At 44.1% G+C, this 19,633-nt stretch overlaps 1 protein-coding gene across 3 annotated transcripts in view; it reads left to right on the forward strand.

The window, feature by feature from the left end:
- Positions 1-19,633, forward strand: part of LOC139400928 (uncharacterized) — an 80,269-nt gene that overhangs the window by 53,815 nt on the left and 6,821 nt on the right. For all 3 annotated transcript variants that reach the window (XM_071145473.1, XM_071145464.1, XM_071145478.1), the window contains exons 4-5: positions 14,145-14,343; positions 16,182-16,383. In XM_071145473.1, the coding sequence (XP_071001574.1) occupies positions 14,145-14,343; positions 16,182-16,383 (401 nt within the window). The remainder of the gene's footprint in view (positions 1-14,144; positions 14,344-16,181; positions 16,384-19,633) is intronic.

A 19,633-nucleotide genomic window follows, 5' to 3' on the forward strand; every position in this document is an offset into this window, starting at 1 on the left:
CTTTCCCTGAGACATGGCTGTAGACTCCAATGGTATCTAACAGCCATACCCAGTGAACATTACTGGTTGAAAACACCTCTAATTTCATTGACAAAAATACAATTGTTGAAATTACATATTTTCGACCAGTTTTGCTCACTGGGATAGGATTCTACAACCTTGTCTCAGGACAAGATGCAGTGGACTAGAGAAGAGTTATAGGACTGTACGTGTCAGTGGTGACCATGAGAGAAATGGATAGCCTTGTATTCTTCTCTCTCTCTCATGTCACAAATGGCTGTCTCCCTGACAGTCAAAGTCAGGGTTCTCCTCTGTGCTTGTTCCCACCCAGAGATATCACTGTGTCTCTCACCTCTCTCAGAGAGTACTATAGAGGTGATGATGGATGATACAGACTGCGGACTGAACTGCATGATACCACAGAAGATACAGTGCCTTGTGAAAGTATTCGGCCCCCTTGAACTTTGCGACCTTTTGCCACATTTCAGGCTTCAAACATAAAGATATAAAACTGTATTTTTTTGTGAAGAATCAACAACAAGTGGGACACAATCATGAAGTGGAACGACATTTATTGGATATTTCAAACTTTTTTAACAAATCAAAAACTGAAAAATTGGCCGTGCAAAATTATTCAGCCCCTTTACTTTCAGTGCAGCAAACTCTCTCCAGAAGTTCAGTGAGGATCTCTGAATGATCCAATGTTGACCTAAATGACTAATGATGATAAATACAATCCACCTGTGTGTAATCAAGTCTCCGTATAAATGCACCTGCACTGTGATAGTCTCAGAGGTCCGTTAAAAGCGCAGAGAGCATCATGAAGAACAAGGAACACACCAGGCAGGTCCGAGATACTGTTGTGAAGAAGTTTAAAGCCGGATTTGGATACAAAAAGATTTCCCAAGCTTTAAACATCCCAAGGAGCACTGTGCAAGCGATAATATTGAAATGGAAGGAGTATCAGACCACTGCAAATCTACCAAGACCTGGCCGTCCCTCTAAACTTTCAGCTCATACAAGGAGAAGACTGATCAGAGATGCAGCCAAGAGGCCCATGATCACTCTGGATGAACTGCAGAGATCTACAGCTGAGGTGGGAGACTCTGTCCATAGGACAACAATCAGTCGTATATTGCACAAATCTGGCCTTTATGGAAGAGTGGCAAGAAGAAAGCCATTTCTTAAAGATATCCATAAAAAGTGTCGTTTAAAGTTTGCCACAAGCCACCTGGGAGACACACCAAACATGTGGAAGAAGGTGCTCTGGTCAGATGAAACCAAAATTGAACTTTTTGGCAACAAAGCAACACAGCACATCACCCTGAACACACCATCCCCACTGTCAAACATGGTGGTGGCAGCATCATGGTTTGGGCCTGCTTTTCTTCAGCAGGGACAGGGAAGATGTTTAAAATTGATGGGAAGATGGATGGAGCCAAATACAGGACCATTCTGGAAGAAAACCTGATGGAGTCTGCAAAAGATCTGAGACTGGGACGGAGATTTGTCTTCCAACAAGACAATGAAGTCAAAGTCCAGACCTGAATCCAATCGAGAATCTGTGGAAAGAACTGAAAACTGCTGTTCACAAATGCTCTCCATCCAACCTCACTGAGCTCGAGCTGTTTTGCAAGGAGGAATGGGAAAAAATGTCAGTCTCTCGATGTGCAAAACTGATAGAGACATACCCCAAGCGACTTACAGCTGTAATCGCAGCAAAAGGTGACGCTACAAAGTATTAACTTAAGGGGGCTGAATAATTTTGCACGCCCAATTTTTCAGTTTTTGATTTGTTAAAAAAGTTTGAAATATCCAATAAATGTCGTTCCACTTCATGATTGTGTCCCACTTGTTGTTGATTCTTCACAAAAAAATACAGTTTTATATCTTTATGTTTGAAGCCTGAAATGTGGCAAAAGGTCGCAAAGTTCAAGGGGGCCGAATACTTTCGCAAGGCACTGCATATTATATAGGTGGTGTGTTCACCAGATAGGAAAGCTATGTGACGTACTGTACATTCAAATACTACACTCCTTACACATGCTGGACATGGGACATAGGGACCAGAGGACAAGGGACCGAGGGAGGTTTAATAGTTTTTCATCCCCATGCTTAGGAATACCTAGAATTGATGAGGTAGCTTTTACCAAGTGTATTAATACATGTATGTAGGACATTTTACTAATATACAGTATGTTCATATTCTAACACAAAATGTATTCTTAATGGGTTTTAATATGACCTCTGTTACATATCCGTGATCTTTGTGATTATTGTAATAGTATAAAGTTGGTCATTCAAAATGAATAATTTTCTATTGTTATGCGTGCACCCCAAGGGTCTAGTTTTAACGACTCTGTTTCCCTCAGCTCCATTAAACAAGTCTTGTGTTTGCGCTCGTCTGTGTCCCATGCAGACTTACGATCACGATGGCTATCGAACTGTGGCTAGTCTGATGGGTTTTTCACCAGGCAATTACAATACTGGAGTTTACACCTGATGGGATGGTAGAGCAGGAATCTATTAATGGTGGGAGGTTCTAGAACAGTGCTCTTGGGTGTGCTTAGTGTGCATTAAGATGTGGTTGCTCTCGCTCTCTCCTCATGACAAATGCACAGGTTAGGTTGTGGTGTGTTGTTTTTTTCCCTCACATTTTCCTCACAAAGACATTAACAGAGAGATTACAGAGTCACCATCCATGTTTAGAATATACAGTATGGATTCCTTATGAACAAACATGATATGGCTGGAGCGACTATATACTCATTTCAATAGCACAGTGTACCGCAGGCAGAGAGAGGTGATATATCATACACAGTCCATGAGCTAATAAATTACGTTTCAGGTTATTACCCCACATGAATCATCTACAGGCTGACAGGTAATAGTTGGAAGGAAAGGTTTTAATGAAAGTTATTCCAGCTGGAAGAAAGGATACGCAACAGCCTCTGGTTTTATTGCCTCTTTCTGGCAATATTCCCTACATCAGGGTTCCCTAATAGGCGGCCCGCATGCCAAATTTAGCCCGCAGGTGATTTTATTGGACTGTAAAATCACCAGGAAATCATCTCAAGAGTGATTTTAATTTAGGAATCTGTTCTCACAAATTTTCACACATAAACAGAGTGGCATATGTGAACATATTCCAATGTAATCCAGGTTCAACATTTCAAATACTATATCTGTTTGGGATTCTTGAGGTCAGTTTGCACTGTACAAATTATTTGTAACTATGTTGAATGTAATTGGGGACCCCTGCCCTACATAGTGCACTACCTTTGACCAGAGCCATATGGGAATAATGTTCTATATAGGGAATAGGGTGCCATTTGGGACACATCCCTAAAGAAGGGCCATATTAATTATTCATGTTATGCCCTTGGCACCTGCATCGTCTGAAGATAAAGAGTTTGCTTTGTTGCATTTTAAAGACTTCAAAACTTTAGCAAATGCTAGTGAGTGTTGCTAGTGTGTAGGCCAGTTGGTGTGTGTGTGCGTGCATGCGCCGGTGTGTGTTACTGATGGGAAGTTCAGCTCTTTTTACTGACTCTGATCTTTTCAACTCGTTCAGTCAAAAGAACGAATCCTTCGACTCATTTCATTCATTTGAGACAGTAATGTCCAGAGCACGCAGGACCCACTACCGACGAACGATGAACTCAAAACAGTCATGATTCTACAAGCCTCTCGTTCACCTCATTCAACATAAAAGGCACTGCATGTTCAAAGTACGGAGCTCATTTTGACCTCTTAATGCCTCCGGATGCTCGGCAATTGTGTCACCCCTTCCATACAGAGCCTCCGACTCCATTCCGGATCAAGCATAAATTGGCTTTAAGGGGCTTATTGGAGCTGTTATTTGTAACTGAGACTTGTAAAATAGTGATTTAAACAATGTACATTTGTTCATTACATTACAAATACAATTATTTATTGGTACATTTGAAATAAGGTCTAGTTGTGGCCGCAACCGGACTAGATTGTGAACGACTCCTGGCGGAATGCATTGCTTGACTGCGGTGAGGGTGATTGATAAGCACAATATCAATCGCGAACTGCAGTACCCCAAATGGTTCGTTCTCGAGTTCGAGTTTGCTGAGCAGAGGTTGTGTATGTTTTGGCTCTACAAAGCTATGTCCGTCATAACATTCAATAATCAATTAACTGCATTCATTCTTGCACCATACGATCAATTACCAGTTCTAAACATGTATTTCTTTCTCTATCCTGCCTGCAGCATGATCTATGTTGCCTGCACGCCGGAGGAGCGCATATTAAAGTCTCTGTGTGGTCAATCTGAAGTCTGACGTGGCCATACAGTATTCACTGTGATGCAGCCTCCTCAGACGTCAGGGCTTTCATACTTATTGCGCTTAGCAGAGCATAACTGTTGTGAAGGAAGTTGTCAAGGAAGTGAGTTTGTATTTATATAGGATGTACCGCCCCCACCTACCGTAAACCAATCATGTCAATGTGGAGCTATACGGAGCCCTCCGCATTGTTACAGCATTTGAGAGGCACACCGTGATGCGGTACAGAGCTTGATTTGGCCTCTGCGTGCCTCTAGAGGCTCCAAATTGCATCACACAGGATACGAAGGAGGATACGAAGCCTTCAACCACATTTTTGGATCAACGGTTAACAAACATTCTCTCAATTGTAAATATTTCCAGAAATGTCCCTTGTCTCTGACATCATATTTTTGTACCAAATCTGAGTATGACATTTAAACATCTTCATTGTACAGATCACCTATAGTATGAATTCCTTTCATTAGCCACTGTTTCCAGTACACAGACTTCTTTCCTATCTGTAAGCCTAGGATTGTGCCACAATGATGAGTATCCTTGTTTTAGATGTGATATTCCACATATCGTGTGTACTGTTCTCCACACCTCTTTTGAGTGTAACAAAATTGGGTTGGAAGTTTCAACAAACCTCTCCCCTGTAAGACTATGTGACAGAGTATCAATAGAGGTGAAAATATAACTTAGTTCAAACTCTATTTTTATCCAATCCAAGCCAGCATCCCTTTTGCCCCAATGCTTCGCAAATTTAGCCATTTCAAATGATAAATTGTACAATTTAACATATGGTAAAGCCAAGCCTCCTACATCCCTTGGTGAGCACACCTTCTTCATATTAATCCTGGGTTTTTTCTTTTCCCACAAAAAGTATTTTGTTAATTTGTCATATTGTTTAAAATACCTGTCTGGAATATTCTGTTTAACATTAATCTGAAGACTGTTATTTATGTAATTAACTATGTTTGATTGTTACCCGATTAAATTAATCATGTAACAATGAACTCATTAGGATCTGGGGCACCACGAGCGGGTTCTTTGAAAGAGTTACCATCTCCCGAATTAAACTCTAAAAGGTCTTTAGCTATCACATCTATAAACAGTCAACTTATTAATCATAACCTCGTATCATATCACCATTCTGAATAGTTGTAACCTCCTTGCATCTGCAAAAACCTGAGCCTTATTTATGATTCAGTACTACACAAATTGGTTTAATTATTTATTTACTGGCTAATTAAATGGAAACACAAGATAAACATACATACTCTGCACCGGTTATTGACTGGCTGAAAACAGGTCCCTAGCGGAATGACAACAACATGGATACTTGTTAAGAAGAGATGGAGAGGGAGCGAGGGACAGAGACACTTAACATTGGCAGATTCAGAAACTACTCTCACCTACACTAACCTTATACCTTACACACGAACCTCCGCCCGCTTTGAGAAAGAAATCATGAATGTATGTACGTGAAATGCCTGGGTTTGCCGGGGATCTCTCAGTGAACGGGGCAGCCTTGGAAAGTGGGTTGGGCCTTTTCGCGGCACGTTTGTAAGGCACTGATTGTCCGAAATGGTTCCAACAACTCCTCTACTGTTGTCCTTTTTCGTAGTTGTCCGGTATGCGGTGACTTGTCGTGTAGTCTTGAACAAAACTACAGAATTTAGTTTTCTTCAATTCGCTATTGAAGATGCTTATTTGAAGATAGGCTAGCCATCTGTATTGATGGTTCCCGAATGGGGTGATGAGAGTAGCGTAATATTATGGTTTGAGCAGAGTAACAGGATGGTCCTACTTAAATTCACTTTCAAAGATACTTTACTTCATGCTTTTTCTGGAACGCTGTGTTAATTCGTAACCCATCATTTACACCTTATGCTCAAAAGGGGCGGTTCTGGCAGGCTGGCGCAACTCCTGAACTCACTTCGGGCGGTGATTACTCACTGTGCAAAGTTATGGAAAACAATTATCTCTTATAACTTCTCAAATCACATCCCTCTCTTAACAAAAACACTTTCATAATTGTTCATATTACATGCTCAACTCACATCTATGTACTGGGTATACTTTCCAATTTACAATATTTGCTTTATAACATTACCAGGGCGTGTACTCCGAGCATGCGCTGACCAACTGGCAAGTATCTTCACTGACATTTTCAACCTCTCCCTGTCTGAGTCTATGATACCAACATGTTTTAAGCAGACCACCATAGTCCCTGTGCCCAAGAACACTAAGGTAATCTGCCTAAATAACTACAGACCCGTGGCACTCACGTCTATAGCCATAAAGTGCTTTGAAAGGCTGGTCATGACTCACATCAACACCATTATCCCAGAAGCCCTAGACCCACTCTAATTTGCATACCGCCCTATCAGATCCACAGATGATGCAATCTCTATTGCACTCCACACTGCCCTTTCCCACCTGGACAAAAGGTACACCTATGTGCGAATGCTATTCATTGACTACAGCTCAGCGTTCAACACCATAGTGTCCTCAAAGCTCATCAATAATCTAAGGACCCTGGGACGAAACACCTCCCTCTGCAACTGGATCCTGGACTTCCTGATGGCCGCCCCCAGGTGGTAAGGGTAGATAACAACACACCCGCCTCACTGATCCTCAACACAGGGCCCCCTCAGGGGTGTGTGCTAAGTCCCCTCCTGTACTACCTGTTCACTCATGATTCCACGGCCAGGCACGACTACAACACCATCATTCAGTTTGCCAATGACACAACAGTGGTAGGCCTGATCACCGACAATGATGAAACAGCCTATAGGGAGTAGGTCAGAGACCTGGCTGTGTGGTGCCAGGACAACAATCTCTCCCCCAACGTGATCAAGACAAAGGAGATGATTGTGGACTGCAGAAAAAGGAGGACCGAGCACGCCCCGATTCGCATTGACGGGGAGCAGGTTGAGAGTCTCAAGTTCCTTGGTGTCCACATCACCAACAAACTAACATGGTCGAAGCACACCAAGACAGTCGTAAAGAGGAAGACTGAAGACTGAGGGGGAATAGCTGTACCATCAAGAGCATTCTGACTGGTTGCATCACTGCCTGGTATGGCAACTGCTCGGCCTCCAACCGCAAGGCACTACAGAGGGTAGTGCGTACGGCCCAGTACATCACTGGGGAGAAGCTTCTTGCCATCCAGGACCTGAACATATAATCAAATGGCTACCCAGGCTATTTGCATTGCCCCCCCCCCCCCCCCTTTTACGCTGCTGCTACTCTCTGTTATTATCTATGCATAGTCACTTTAATAACTCTACCTACATGTACGTATTACCTCAATTACCTTGACTAACTGGTGCCCCCGCACATTGACTCTGTACCGGTACCACATGTACTGTATATAGTCTCGCTATTGTTATTTTACTGTTGCTCTTTAATTACTTGTTCCTTTTATTTCTTATTCGTATTTTTTAAACTGCATTGTCGGTTAAGGGCTTGTCAGTAAGCATTTCACTGTAAGGTCTACACCTGTTGTATTCGGCTCATGTGACCAATACAATTTGTTTCAATTTATTTGAATCTTGACTATTAGTTGCTCAAAATTTAGTCCCATCACTTTCTCCAAATTTGAGCGCACCTTAATAACCAAATATTTCATCCCAGTAGGAACCCATTTGAAATGAAATGGGGTAGTTGTTCCAGAGTAACATATGGTATTAATTGGCATTGCTTCCGACTTATCCCAATTAATTTTGTAGCCTGACATACTAGAATATGACGTAAGTAATTGTGGTACAGACTGAAGAGGATCAGAGACCAGCAGTAGAATATAATCTGCGTACATAAGCAGTTTGTGTTCTTTTCCTCCTCCATGTACACCCCTAATTTCTGGATTGGTTCTTATCATTGTCGCAATAGGCTCTAAGATGATGGTAAACAGGAGAGGGAAGAGTGAGAAACCCTGCCATGTGTCTCTAGAAAGACAAAAACATTGAGACATAATTCCATTCGTAAGTACTGTTGCTTTAAGATTGGAATAGAGGATCCCTATCCGTTTACAAAAGTCTGGTCCCAAACCAAATATTTCTAGGGTTCTTAAGAGAAAAGCCCACTATACCCTATCAAATGCCTTCTCAGCATCTAAAGAGACAGCAACGGTAGGAACTATATTTGAGCGGTTTAACCACATGAGATGTAAGAGCCTCCTCATATTATCAGTTGAGGTTCTGTTCTTAATAAATATTACTTGGTCACTATAATATTAGGTAGTGCCTTCTCTAAGCGTATCACAACGGTCATAGTAAGAATCTTACAATCCACATTAAAAAGGCTGATAGCTCTAAAATTCCCAGGTTCTGTAGTATCTCTATCCTTTTTAGGAATCAGCGATATCAAAGCCTCATTAAAGGTGTCTGGAAGGGAGCCATTTTTAAATGCCTGCTGGTAAACCACTGTCAATACAGGAACAAGAATATCAATATACTTTTAGAATATTCTACAGGAAGGCCATCCAGACCATGTGATTTTTCATAGATAAAATGGCGGCTCTTAACCTCCTCTTCTGTTATAGTATAGTGCAGGTCCTGTACCTGGTCATCTGATAATCTAGGTAATTCTATACCAGACGAAAAAGTATCCATATCTATGGGGCTAGCTGAATAGGAGGATGAATATCAATTTTCATAAAAACATTGAAACACACTGTTTATCTCTTTCAATGAGGTTACCATCTTATTGCCCTTTATTGATGGAATTACATTAGAAGTGTTCTAAAGTCTAAACAGTGCATATTCTGCCTTTTTTAAATACATTTCGTGCAACTGAAATTTCTATTTGCAGGCAGTTTGAAATGTGCTATCTGTGAAATGTCTTGCCAAATCCCTTTCCAGGCCACATATCTCAGATTCTAATCTTTTTACTGCCTCAGCCCCTTCTCTCTTATTTTTTGGACTCATGTGCTATTATTTTCTATATGCTTTAGAGGTTTCCCATACTGTGGAAACCTTTTCAGTTGACCCTATGTTGATTTCAAAAAGGATCTAAGATCATCTGCTTGTGTTTGGGTAAATATCTCATCTTGTAATAGAATGGTGTTGAGGCTAAATCTACCCTTCCTCACATTTTCTGAGTTTATATCAACATGTAACACTACTATTACATGATATGTGAGGGCAAGGGCCCAATCTTGAAATCAATCACATTATTAACCATGAAATTAGATATCAAGAAGAAATCTATTCTGGAGTGTGTTATGACAGTGAGAGAAGAAAGTATATTCTCTATCATTAGGATGCACTAATCTCCAAATGTCTCTAAGGTCCATATCTTCTACTAGCATAAGTATTGCAAGTCTATCCTCTGGCATGGAGTTACTTGTACATTTACTTCTATCAATCATATGGTCCACTACTTGGTTAAAGTCTCCAGCAAGGACGATCTGCCCCTCCATATTTCCCAGGACAGTTGACCTCATAATCTGGATACTCCTTGTTTTATGTTGCATAATACTACCTTAATCCCATTTATAAGAGCCTCAATGCAGATAAGCCTGCCAAATTCATCAGAGTGTTGCTTCAAAATGACAAAATTAACTATTTTGTTAATCAGAATAATCACCCCATTTTGTTTGGAATTAAATGAGCTATGATAAACTTCTGCAACCCAGTCTACTCTAAATTTCAGTGCCTCTGTATCTGTTAAATGTGATTCCTGTATGAACACAATATCTGCCTGTTTGGATTTTAAATATGTTAAAATCGTTTCCTCTTCTTGGTTACCACAAACATTTATAGTCCAAGAGATTATGTTTATAGCCTGTGAGCGTGAAGTGTCCCATTTAACACTCGTGACAACTCTAATGAACATCATTATATAACATTATATATGCTCCAGCTGTACAAAAAAACAGTGTAAATAAATGTAGAAAACCAATCCCAAAATAAAACAAAACAACTAGGAACGTAACGTTGCTTCTCGATGAGTTAATCATCACATAACTGTCTTTGATGCTGCAAAAGATAACCTGCTGTCTCAACTCAAAATTCCTTATGGGCTGTGAGGCGCTTGAAAGGCTAAATTACTGTAGCAACACTCCCCAGAATCCCACAAACACATAGGTTGTACCTTGTCTCGTCTTCTTTATCTGGGCTAAACACCTTGCTCCAGCAAGAATCTCTCTGCCTCCACATTGTCCTTGAAAATAATCCCTTCCAAGTAAAGAGCAGGGTCACTGGGAATGCCAGTGTATGCCTGACTTTCTTCTCGTGTAGTTGGTTCTCCGCCATTGCAAACGTCTTCCTCTTCATTGCTAGTTCCTTGGACAGGTCCAGCCGGCTGCCTTCCCACTGAACACCACTTTTTTCTTGCGCCGCTTTAAGTACCTTGTCCCGGGGTGTAGATCGTAGGAAGCGGATGAGAACCATTCTCGGGGGCCTATTCTTGTCAGGCATGGTTAAACTACGATGGGTTTGTTCAATTTCGAACTTCGTGCCTGTCATCAAATCCTTCTGCAATGATTTTCTGAGTTAGAGAGGGAGGCTTCAGACAGGGACACCACAGAGTTGTGTAACTACCAATTAAGAGGACAAATTATGCAAATTCACAGAGTAGATGTTATTCTACATGACAGACCAGAGATAGATGGCAGTACAGCAGGTTAAATGGGACTAGAGAGACAGGGTTTGTGAAATAGTGTAGGGCCGTGATGTGAGATGACAAGACAAAGCAAATACACCACGAATGGGCAATTGGCGGCCAGCCCCTCTTTTGTAGACCAATAATAACATATAAATATATATATATTTTTTTAAATGGGGGGGGACTCAGTCGGGGTCTCAACATTCTGTTGGGAATTAGAATAATTATTACACAAGGCGCAATTTAGAAATTTGGTTGTGCATCAGCAGTCAATCAGCTGGCACATGTCAGCAAATAGTTTTTAGATTGGTAAATTAGTCTAGCGGCCAGCTACAGTGCCTCAGCAATCTACACACAATACCCCATAATGACAAAGCGAAAAACAGGTTTTTAGGTTTGTTTGCAAAACCAAAATACCTCATTTACATAACTATTCAGTAAACCCTTTGTTATGAGACTAGAGCTGGTCTCCTGACCAAACTGGGCAATGAGGGGAGTAGGGCCTTGGTCAGGGAGGTGACCAAGAACCCGATGGTCACTCTGACAGAGCTCCAGAGTTCCTCTGTGGAGATGGAAGAACCTTCCAGAAGGACAACCATCTCTGCAGCACTCCACCAATCAGGCCTTCATGGTAGAGTGGCCAGACTGACCCACTCCTCACATGACAGCCCGCTTGGAGTTTGCCAAAAGGCACCTAAACACTCTCAGTCCATGAGAAACAAGATTCTCTGGTCTGATGAAACCAAGATTGAACTCTTTGGACTGAATGCCAAGCGTCACGTCTGGAGGAATCCTGGCACCATCCTTCGGTGAAGCATGGCGGTGGCAGCATCATGCTGTGGGGATGTTTTTCAGTGGCAGGGACTGGGAGACTATTCAGGATCTAAGCAAAGATGAACGGAGCAAAGTACAGAGACATCCTTGATGAAAACCTGCTCCAGAGAGCTCAGGACCTGAGACTGGGGCGAAGGTTCACCTTCCAACAGGACAATGACCCGAAGCACACAGCCAAGACAACGCAGGAGTGGCTTTGGGACAAGTCTCTGTATGTCCTTGGGTGTCCCAGCCAGAGCCCGGACTTGAACCCGACCGAACATCCCTGGAGAGACCTGAAAACACCTGTGCAGCAACGCTCCCCATCCAACCTGACAGAGCTTGAGAGGATCTGCAGAGATGAATGGGAGAAACTCCCCAAGTACATGTGTGCCAAGATTGTAGCGTCATATCCAAGAAGACGTGAGGCTGGAATCGCTGCCAAAGGAGTAAAGGGTCTGAATACTTATTTATATGTGATATTTCATTTTTTATATATATAATATGTAAATTAGCAAAAAATTCTAAAATCCTGTTTTTGCTATGTCATTATGGGCTATTGTGTGTAGATTGATGATAAATAAATAAAACATTTATAAAAACGATTTAATTATTTTAGAATATGGCTGTAACGTAACAAAATGTAGAAAAAGTCAAGGTCTGAATACTTTCCGAAGGTACTGTATCTAAACTTGTAGTAAGCATGTTCGAATTACTGACTGGTCTGGGGCCCATTGACTATCAGTTATCATATTAAAAACTGCAAACATTTCTCTCCACCCCATGGCAAAATGTGTTGAATTGCAGGAAATTAGCTGTAAAACTGCACATTTTTATCTCCACCCCATGGCAGAATGTGTAGAAATTCAGCAAACTTGCTTTAAAACGGCAACATTTTCTCTACGCCCTGTGGCAAAATGTGTAGAATTGCAAGGAATTTACTTTAAAACATATTTTTTCGGCCTCCCGGGGCGCAGTGGTTAAGGGCGCTGTACTGCAGCGCCAGCTGTGCCATCAGAGTCCCTGGGTTCGTGCCCAGGCTCTGTCGTAACCGGCCGCGACCGGGAGGTCCGTGGGGCGACGCACAATTGGCCTAGCGTCGTCCGGTAGGGATCTCCTTGTCTCATTGCGCACCAGCGACTCCTGTGGCGAGCCGGGCGCAGTGCGCGCTAGCCAAGGTTGCCAGGGGCACGGTGTAGCTTCCGGGTTGGATGCGCACTGTGTTAAGAAGCAGTACGGCTGGTTGGGTTGTGTATCGGAGGACGCATGACATTCAGCCTTCGTCTCTCCCGAGCCCGTACGGGAGTTGTAGCAATGAGACAAGATAGTAGCTACTACAACAATTGGATACCACGAAATTGGGGAGAAAAAGGGGTAAAACTCAAAAAATAAATTAAAATAAAATAAAATAATAATATTCACTGTCACAGGGGGGCTGCTATAATGTTTTGCTTGCAAAGAGGGGAGTGGGTATGGATGTGGGTACGCAGACCCACGAGCCACCGCGGCCCCTCATGAGTTCCGTCAAAATTGCCCATCCCTGAAATACACAAACATGATGTAAATATTGACTTTCACACTGATGATTGACGGAAATGAATAAAATGTAGAATGTTGCAAATTGCTAGGGTACAGTTTACATCCCTGGCCAAATAGCTAGGCTATTATCTTGCCAGGAGAGATACATTTAAATGGAGCTTTGGGAAGGATATTGTGATTTTTCTTCTCCATTGTCTGTATAGTGCAGTCAATCACAATGTGACGTGAACGGACACCATGATTGTGGAAGGCAGACTGATCTGTTCTAATGTTCATTCAGCAGCTAGCTCATACTTTCTGTGTGTGTGTACATGTGTGCGTATGTGTGTATGCATGCCCACATACATGCATGTCTATGTGGAGAGAGCTCAGGAGCAGGCAATGTCCCTGGGTGCGCACACACACGGCTGACACATGCTCGGAGCATGGCTGGTCGGCACACAAAGGAACCAGAGGCAGATGTGTGATGCATGTAGAGTGATGGGAGGCAGCATCTTGCCATCCTGCCCTGTGGTCCAGGAGTTCAGGTGTTAATGGGAATTGATGCGTCAAATTACCCAGCCCCTGAGCCCCTCTGCTGGGGAGAGAAGAAGGAGAGGAGGGGGAGAGGTCCCTGGAGGGGTGGATAGGAGGAGGAAGGAGAGGGAGAGAGGGAAGGGAGGAGGAGGGGGAGGTCTGATTAAACTTAATGATTTGGATGGTGGGAGGAGAGGAGAGAGGTGCCAGGAATCATAATTCTATCCTCTGCCATTCTGCCATCTCTAACACCCCTCATCTCTTCCTCTCACTCCCTCCCTCACTCCCTCTCTCTTTCTTTCTCTCTATCCTTTCTCTCTCTCTCCTCTCTTTTTTCCCTATTCCCCCCGTCTTTCTCGTCTCCAGCTGCAGTGCAGAGATTGCAGCGGCGGAGGCCCCCGTCAGGCTGTCAGGTGACCAGGACGAAAGCACTGACATCACCGCTCCCCCACCGGACTGTCACTCCTCTGCTGTTTCCATGACAACCACGACGGCCTGCGGAGCGGAGTCTTGCGACAAGCCTGTAGCAGGAGGAGCAGGAGGAGAGGAACTAGCTGCAGAATGTGTAAGGAGAATCTCTCCCTCTCTCTCTCTCTCTCTCTCTCTCTCTCTTTCTGTCTCTCACTCACTCAACATGCTGGGGATAGCAGTGGGCTGAAGCACGCACACAGACAGGGGAATGTGAGGATGGTTAGGGAAGAACAGAACAGAATAGAGGGATTGCGTATCCAGGCAGGCAGGCGGACTACACACACACACACACACACACACACATTCATAGCCAGGCAGGCAGGCAGATGTATGTGATGAGCCCCTGACAACTGCAGGCATGCAGGTATGCAGCTCCAGCCTCAGCCTCAGCGTCTTCCTCCCAGCTCAGCTCAGCTCTGCATCTGCCTGGGAACAGGAGTCAGCAGAGAGGGAGGATTGAAGAGCAGGTTCATGGTGGTAACTAACTGGGCTTCTTCATCTAATCTTTGTGCTGTGCTGTGCTGCTCTGCTGGCTCGGCTGTCTGTCTGGTCTTCTCTGTGTGAAACAACGCAGCTATCCAGACGCTAGCCGTTCGTCAGTAGCTGTCGGTGCATTGTGTTAATTTCTGCTATAATCCGAGCAACACGTCTCAGCCTCTGCTGGGGTTGAGGTTACAGCAGCAGCATCGATAGCCAGGGTCGTTGGGTTTATGGCCGTCATGTATTTTGTATGAGGAAGGATGCTATAGGTGAGAACGAATGCTAACGTTGTATATGCCACCATTGCTTTTTGCTCATAGTCATTGTTGCTGTTGCATGCACTGTTTATTAAATGCATGGAGAATGGCTGTGCATGTTTCCAGCAATGGCAAACCGCAATTCATTAGTACCTGCATCGAACTGCGTCATTAATTGTTCTGTGCGATACTAGAGCCTTAGCTATGAGTCTTATTTCCCATCCTCGTTTTGTTTGAATATGAAAACTTACCCCAATGCCCTTTTATCCACAGCAATGTTGTTTATCATGTAATGGTCTGCAGCTATCTGTTGTTTATCAAGCTGATGCTAGGAACCACAGAATCTAGACATTAGCAGTTTGGGGGCCGATCAATGATGATCTGTCAATCAATGAGCTGCTATCACTCAATGCTGTCAATAGCCTAATGATGCTGAATGTGCGTCTGTAGAGAGTTGAGGGGTCAGGGGTGAGGGTTCAGCGGTTACGAGTCAGTCTGATGACCTTTCACCTGATCCACAGTTCCATAATGAGGCCCACCATGAATAATTTGACAGACACCAACGCAATCCACCCAATCCATTCTTGAACAGCACCTAGCATGTGTTGTTGGGAAATTCCATTGTTTATCTAAAAAGGATAGACTTGTCCTGTTGTCTCTGCTATTTGGGATATTTTCTACAACCTCAAAGGTTTCCCTTGCATTCCTATTCCCTAGAATTCCTATTCCATTCCATTCCAAGGCTTCCCAAGTAATTCCGTGAAGGAAACAGATGTGTGCCCTTGGCCGGTCGGTCGGTCAGTCTGTCCGTCTGTTGGTCTGTCGGTCTGTCTGTTGGTCTGAGTACATGCAACATTGAGAGCCTCTCAGAGTCAAAGCTGTCATGTTTAAAGTACAGTCTGTGTCTCAGGATATCAAACACCATTTCATTTGTCAAACCAATCAGGTTCAGAATGGAATAATATCTGTTGCAATTCAGCCCATGATGGCACCATTAACAGGGGTAGTCTATGCTACAGAGAATGCTCTCTCAGGCCCTGAGTGTATGATACAGTGAACTCACTTCCTATAGCCTCTCACATGACGCTTACATCTCTCTCTTTGTCTCCCTCTCTCTATCAACACTGACCATGCCTCTTTCAGCCACTAGCAGATGACATGTACAGTTTATTGACTGGTGTGTTTCTCCAATCAGCTTAACTCTGGCCTGGGCTGCAGGCGCTCCAGCTCAGACGCAGCCTATGAGCCGGCCGAGTCGGTGAGGGCCCAGCGTGAGTGCCGCCTTCGGCCCCACTACAGCGACCCCATGCCGGCCGATGCAACCAAGCGCAAACAGCTGGAGATGAAGATCGCTGCAGCTGCATGCCTCCACAGCCAGCGTCGGGACAGGGACAGTGGTGAGTGGAGCTACATATCAAGCATCCCTGTTAAGCCCATATCAAGCATCCCTGTTCAGCCCATATCAAACATCCCTCTCTAGCCCATATCAAACATCCCTCTCTAGCCTATATCAAGCATCCCTGTTCACCCCATATGAAACATCCCTGTCTAGCCCATATCAAACATCCCTGTCTAGCCCATATCAAACATCCCTGTCTAGCCCATATCAAACATCCCTGTCTAGCCCATATCAAACATCCCTGTCTAGCCCATATCAAACATCCCTGTCTAGCCCATATCAAACATCCCTGTCTAGCCCATATCAAACATCCCTGTCTAGCCCATATCAAACATTCCTGTCTAGCCCATATCAAACATCCCTGTTCAGCCCATATCAAGCATCCCTGTTCAGCCCATATGAAACATCCCTGTCTAGCCCATATCAAACATCCCTGTCTAGCCCATATCAAACATTCCTGTCTAGCCCATATCAAACATCCCTGTCTAGCCCATATCAAACATCCCTGTCTAGCCCATATCAAACATCCCTGTCTAACCCATATCAAACATCCCTGTCTAGCCCATATCAAACATCCCTGTTCAGCCCATATCAAGCATCCCTGTTCAGCCCATATGAAACATCCCTGTCTAGCCCATATCAAACATCCCTGTCCAGCCCATATCAAACATTCCTGTCTAGCCCATATCAAACATTCCTGTCTAGCCCATATCAAACATCCCTGTTCAGCCCATTTCAAGCACTCCTGTTCAGCCTATATCGAATATCCCTGTTCAGCCCATATCAAACATCCCTGTCTAGCACATATCAAACATCCTTGTCTAGCCCATATCAAACATCCCTGTCTAGCCCATATCAAACATCCCTGTTCAGCCCATATCAAGCATCCCTGTTCAGCCCATATGAAACATCCCTGTCTAGCACATATCAAACATCCTTGTCTAGCCCATATCAAACATCCCTGTCTAGCCCATATCAAGCATCCCTGTCCAACCCATATCAAATCAACACTCCAACTTCATCATAATCACACATTATCCTCAGTCTTTATCCAATAGTCTTTCCTAACACAAGCCTCTCTTTGTGTGTTTATTCCTCTGACAACGCACCATTCCACAAAACTACCCAAAAAAGTAATCACACACATCCTTCTCATCCTACTTACCGTTTGGGCAGTCTTCTCAGCGACTTTGTCTGGCATGGAGCCCATGTTTTACAGTCTAACAATGAGCCAGGTTAACAAACCAAAACCCACATGAACCCAACCTCAGGCTGCCCAAACGCCCAAACAGTTCCACTGCCACAAACGTTATTGTTCTTGGCTATGACCTCACTTACTCTCTCTAAAGTGCTGGCCTCAGCTTTACATTATGGACCTCCACACTGCAGTGTGACTGTCTTTCTGCCATTGAAACATTCTGAATCACTGGGCTCATATTTAGAGCCTCGGCCCCCCTCTCTGTTTTCCTCAGATTGTGTTCAGGGCAGCCAGCTGAATCACTGTAAAGGAGCTAGCTATCGCATGTGATTTTAGATGGCAATCTTTAGAGGCCCTTACACTAACTTACCCTGACATTTTAAGATTGGGCCTGTTTTGAAGAGTAGGAGCCTACAATTATTGTCTGTTCAGGATATGGCTGCTGTGCCGAGTTATATAACAACATACACTCAGAATGTTTGTGACCTTTCACTCCCTAATTCCCTTATTGCTAACAGGAAATCAGCTAAAAATGTGTTTATTTTAGAACATCTGTTTCCAAGTATTCCCACAAATAAAAAAAGGTTTGTGATCGCGTCTCAATGTAATCAAGGTATGAAATTATTGTTATTTTCAAATACAATCTCTTTTTGGGGCGGCAGGTAGCCTAGTGGTTAGAGCGTTGGACTAGTTAACTGAAAGGTTGCTGGACTGAATCCCTGAGCTGACAAGGTAAAAATCTGTCGTTCTTCCCCTGAACAAGGCAGTTAACCCACTGTTCCCCGATAGCCCATAATTGTAAATAATACACTGCTCAATAAAATAAAGGTAACACTTAAACAACACAATGTAACTCCAAGTCAATCACACTTCTGTGAAATCAAACTGTCCACTTAGGAAGCAACACTGATTGACAATAAATTTCACATGCTGTTGTGCAAATGGAATAGACAACAGGTGGAAATTACAGGCAATTAGCAAGACACCCCCAATAAAGGAGTGGTTCTGCAGGTGGTGACCACAGACCACTTCTCAGTTCCTATGCTTCCTGGCTGATGTTTTGGTCACTTTTGAATGCTGGCGGTGCTTTCACTCTAGTGGTAGCATGAGACAGAGTCTACAACCCACACAAGTGGCTCAGGTAGTGCAGCTCATCCAGGATGGGACATCAATGCGAGCTGTGGCAAGAAGGTTTACTGTGTCTGTCAGCGTAGTGTCCAGAGCATGGAGGCGCTGCCATGAGACAGGCCAGTACATCAGGAGACGAGGAGGAGGCCGTAGGAGGGCAACAACCCAGCAGCAGGACCGCTACCTCCGCCTTTGTGCAAGGAGGAGCAGGAGGAGCACTGCCAGAGCCCTGCAAAATGACCTCCAGCAGGCCACAAATGTGCATGTGTCTGCTCAAACGGTCAGAAACAGACTCCATGAGGGTGGTATGAGGGCCCGACGTCCACAGGTTGGGGTTGTGCTTACAGCCCAACACCGTGCAGGATGTTTGGCATTTGCCAGAGAACACCAAGATTGGCAAATTCGCCACTGGCGCCCTGTGCTCTTCACAGATGAAAGCAGGTTCACACTGAGCACATGTGCCAGACGTGACAGAGTCTGGAGACGCCGTGGAGAACGTTCTGCTGCCTGCAAAATCCTCCAGCATGACCGGTTTGGCGGTGGGTCAGTCATGGTGTGGGGTGGCATTTCTTTGGGGGGCCGCACAGCCCTCCATGTGCTCGCCAGAGGTAACCTGACTGCCATTAGGTACCGAGATGAGATCCTCAGACCCCTTGTGAGACCATATGCTGGTGCGGTTGGCCCTGGGTTCCTCCTAATGCAAGACAATGCTAGACCTCATGTGGCTGTAGTGTGTCAGCAGTTCCTGCAAGAGGAAGGCATTGACGCTATGGACTGGCCCGCTCGTTCCCCAGACCTGAATCCAATTGAGCACATCTGGGTCATCATGTCTCGCTCCATCCTCCACGTTGCACCACAGACTGTCCAGGAGTTGGCGGATGCTTTAGTCCAGGTCTGGGAGGAGATCCCTCAGGAGACCATA

The sequence above is a fragment of the Oncorhynchus clarkii genome, chromosome 3 (genome assembly GCF_045791955.1).
Source record: "Oncorhynchus clarkii lewisi isolate Uvic-CL-2024 chromosome 3, UVic_Ocla_1.0, whole genome shotgun sequence".
Lineage (NCBI taxonomy): Eukaryota > Metazoa > Chordata > Actinopteri > Salmoniformes > Salmonidae > Oncorhynchus > Oncorhynchus clarkii.